Here is a 1,849-nt window from a genome sequence, read left to right on the forward strand (position 1 = left end):
GAATGAGTTGTCACTTGCTTTATTCAACACCAAACTGCTCAATATCACCGGCAAACAAACTCCGGCGCGGAGTTCACATTGCACCAGCCTTAGGCAAATTGTGAGTAGGTCATAGCATGATATCAAATCATATCAAACTCACACAACATATAATTTCCCTCATACCCACCTCACATGCTCGGTAATTATGAATTATAAGACAATTTACTAATTTGTTAAGCATTTTTAAAGTTTTAATTATTTTTTTAATCATTAATAATTTATTATTACATTATTCATAAGCAATAATAATGGAGAGTGGGGAGTTGAGAGTTTTGTAGTGTGTGTGGGGGGTAAAGTGGCGAAAATACCCTTTCAAGTGGTCGCTATCCTCGGCTTCACATGCGCAGTGGCCGCCCCCGCAAAGGCGCAGACCCCACTCCGCCCCTCTCTCTCATCTAAAATACACTCCAGAGTCAGCAGGTTTCTCAGTTTCTGCCCTCTTCTTCCACGCCTGCTCCGGCTGCCACCACGTCACCCCTTCCTTCTTCACAGCTACCATCGAACCCTCTCTCTCTGTGTCTCTTGCCCTTTTCGAATAGAAGCCATCGCATCGCCCTAATTCTGAAGCCTTTTGCGTCTCTATAGCCTACATCCTTTCATTTATTTCCTCTTCAAGAACCGTAACCCTCTGTTGTTTACTAGACCAGGCATTTTCATTTGGGTCTTAATCCTTCTTTCTTTGTATTATTTCCTAATCGAATCAGAGTTTTCTAAACTCTAATTGATTGCGAGTTTGTTGGCTTCCTCCTCTCCTCTGCCTCTCACTATGGTTGGTTGGACACTGTTGATCTTCGGCTTGTGGGCTTCCGCCGCTCTCCCTTTGTCGTCTTCAGATCCCAACGACGAGGCTTGTCTCACTAATCTAAGCCAATCTTTAGAAGACCCAACTAACTCTCTCCACAACTGGACCAAATCCAACCTCGCCAACCCTTGCAATGGCTTCAACTCTTACATTCATGGCGCCACTTGCAACAGTGGCCGTATTTACAAGCTTTCCCTCAATAATCTCTCCCTCCGCGGCTCTATTTCCCCTTTTCTTGCTAACTGCACCAATTTACAAGCCCTCGACCTCTCCTCCAATTTTCTCACAGGCCCCATCCCTTCCGACCTTCAATATCTCGTTAATCTCGCTGTTCTCAACCTCTCTGCCAATCGCCTCACTGACCAGATCCCTCAGGAGCTCGCATTTTGTGCTTATTTGAATGTTATTGATCTCCACGATAATTTGCTAACTGGCCAGATACCTCAACGATTGGGTCTTCTCGTTAGGCTCTCCACTTTCGACGTATCTAATAATCGTCTCTCCGGACCAATCCCCTCCACTCTCGGCAATCGAAGCGGCAATTTGCCTAAATTTAACGCCTCCTCCTTCGTAGGCAACAAGGATCTCTACGGCTTCCCTTTGGCGCCAATGAAGAACAAGGGGCTTTCCATTATTGCCATTGTTGGAATCGGTTTAGGGAGTGGACTTGTCAGCTTGGTGTTGAGCTTCACTGCCGTTTGTATTTGGTTGAAAATTACTGAACGGAAGATGGTGGTTGAAGAAGGGAAAATTAGTCATCTCATGCCTGATTATTGATCTTAATCACCCATCAGAGATTATTAAGCTATCAGCCGTTCTTGATAAATTTTCTGTTCAGGTATATACCATTTCCCCCCCTTTTCGAACCAGTAATGGTCTACTCTTTTTCTTTTCCTTTTTTTTATTGGGAGATGCCGCCTCGATTTGATTCATCATCGGAGAGGATCTTTTTTTTATTTTTTTCAATTTTTTTGCCCCTCTCTCCTATTTTCTTCCCAAAACAAT

General features: G+C 44.0%; 1 protein-coding gene across 1 annotated transcript; it reads left to right on the forward strand.

Annotated features, from left to right (window-relative positions):
* Window positions 1–315: 315 nt before the first annotated feature.
* LOC111781846 (receptor-like protein 57) lies at window positions 316–1,849 on the forward strand. The gene has a single exon (XM_023662561.2). It carries the CDS (start codon window positions 809–811, stop codon window positions 1,619–1,621), a length of 813 nt encoding a protein of 270 aa, XP_023518329.1. The 5' UTR covers window positions 316–808; the 3' UTR covers window positions 1,622–1,849.

The sequence above is a fragment of the Cucurbita pepo genome, chromosome 19 (genome assembly GCF_057944985.1).
Source record: "Cucurbita pepo subsp. pepo isolate OVF chromosome 19, ASM5794498v1, whole genome shotgun sequence".
NCBI lineage: Eukaryota > Viridiplantae > Streptophyta > Magnoliopsida > Cucurbitales > Cucurbitaceae > Cucurbita > Cucurbita pepo.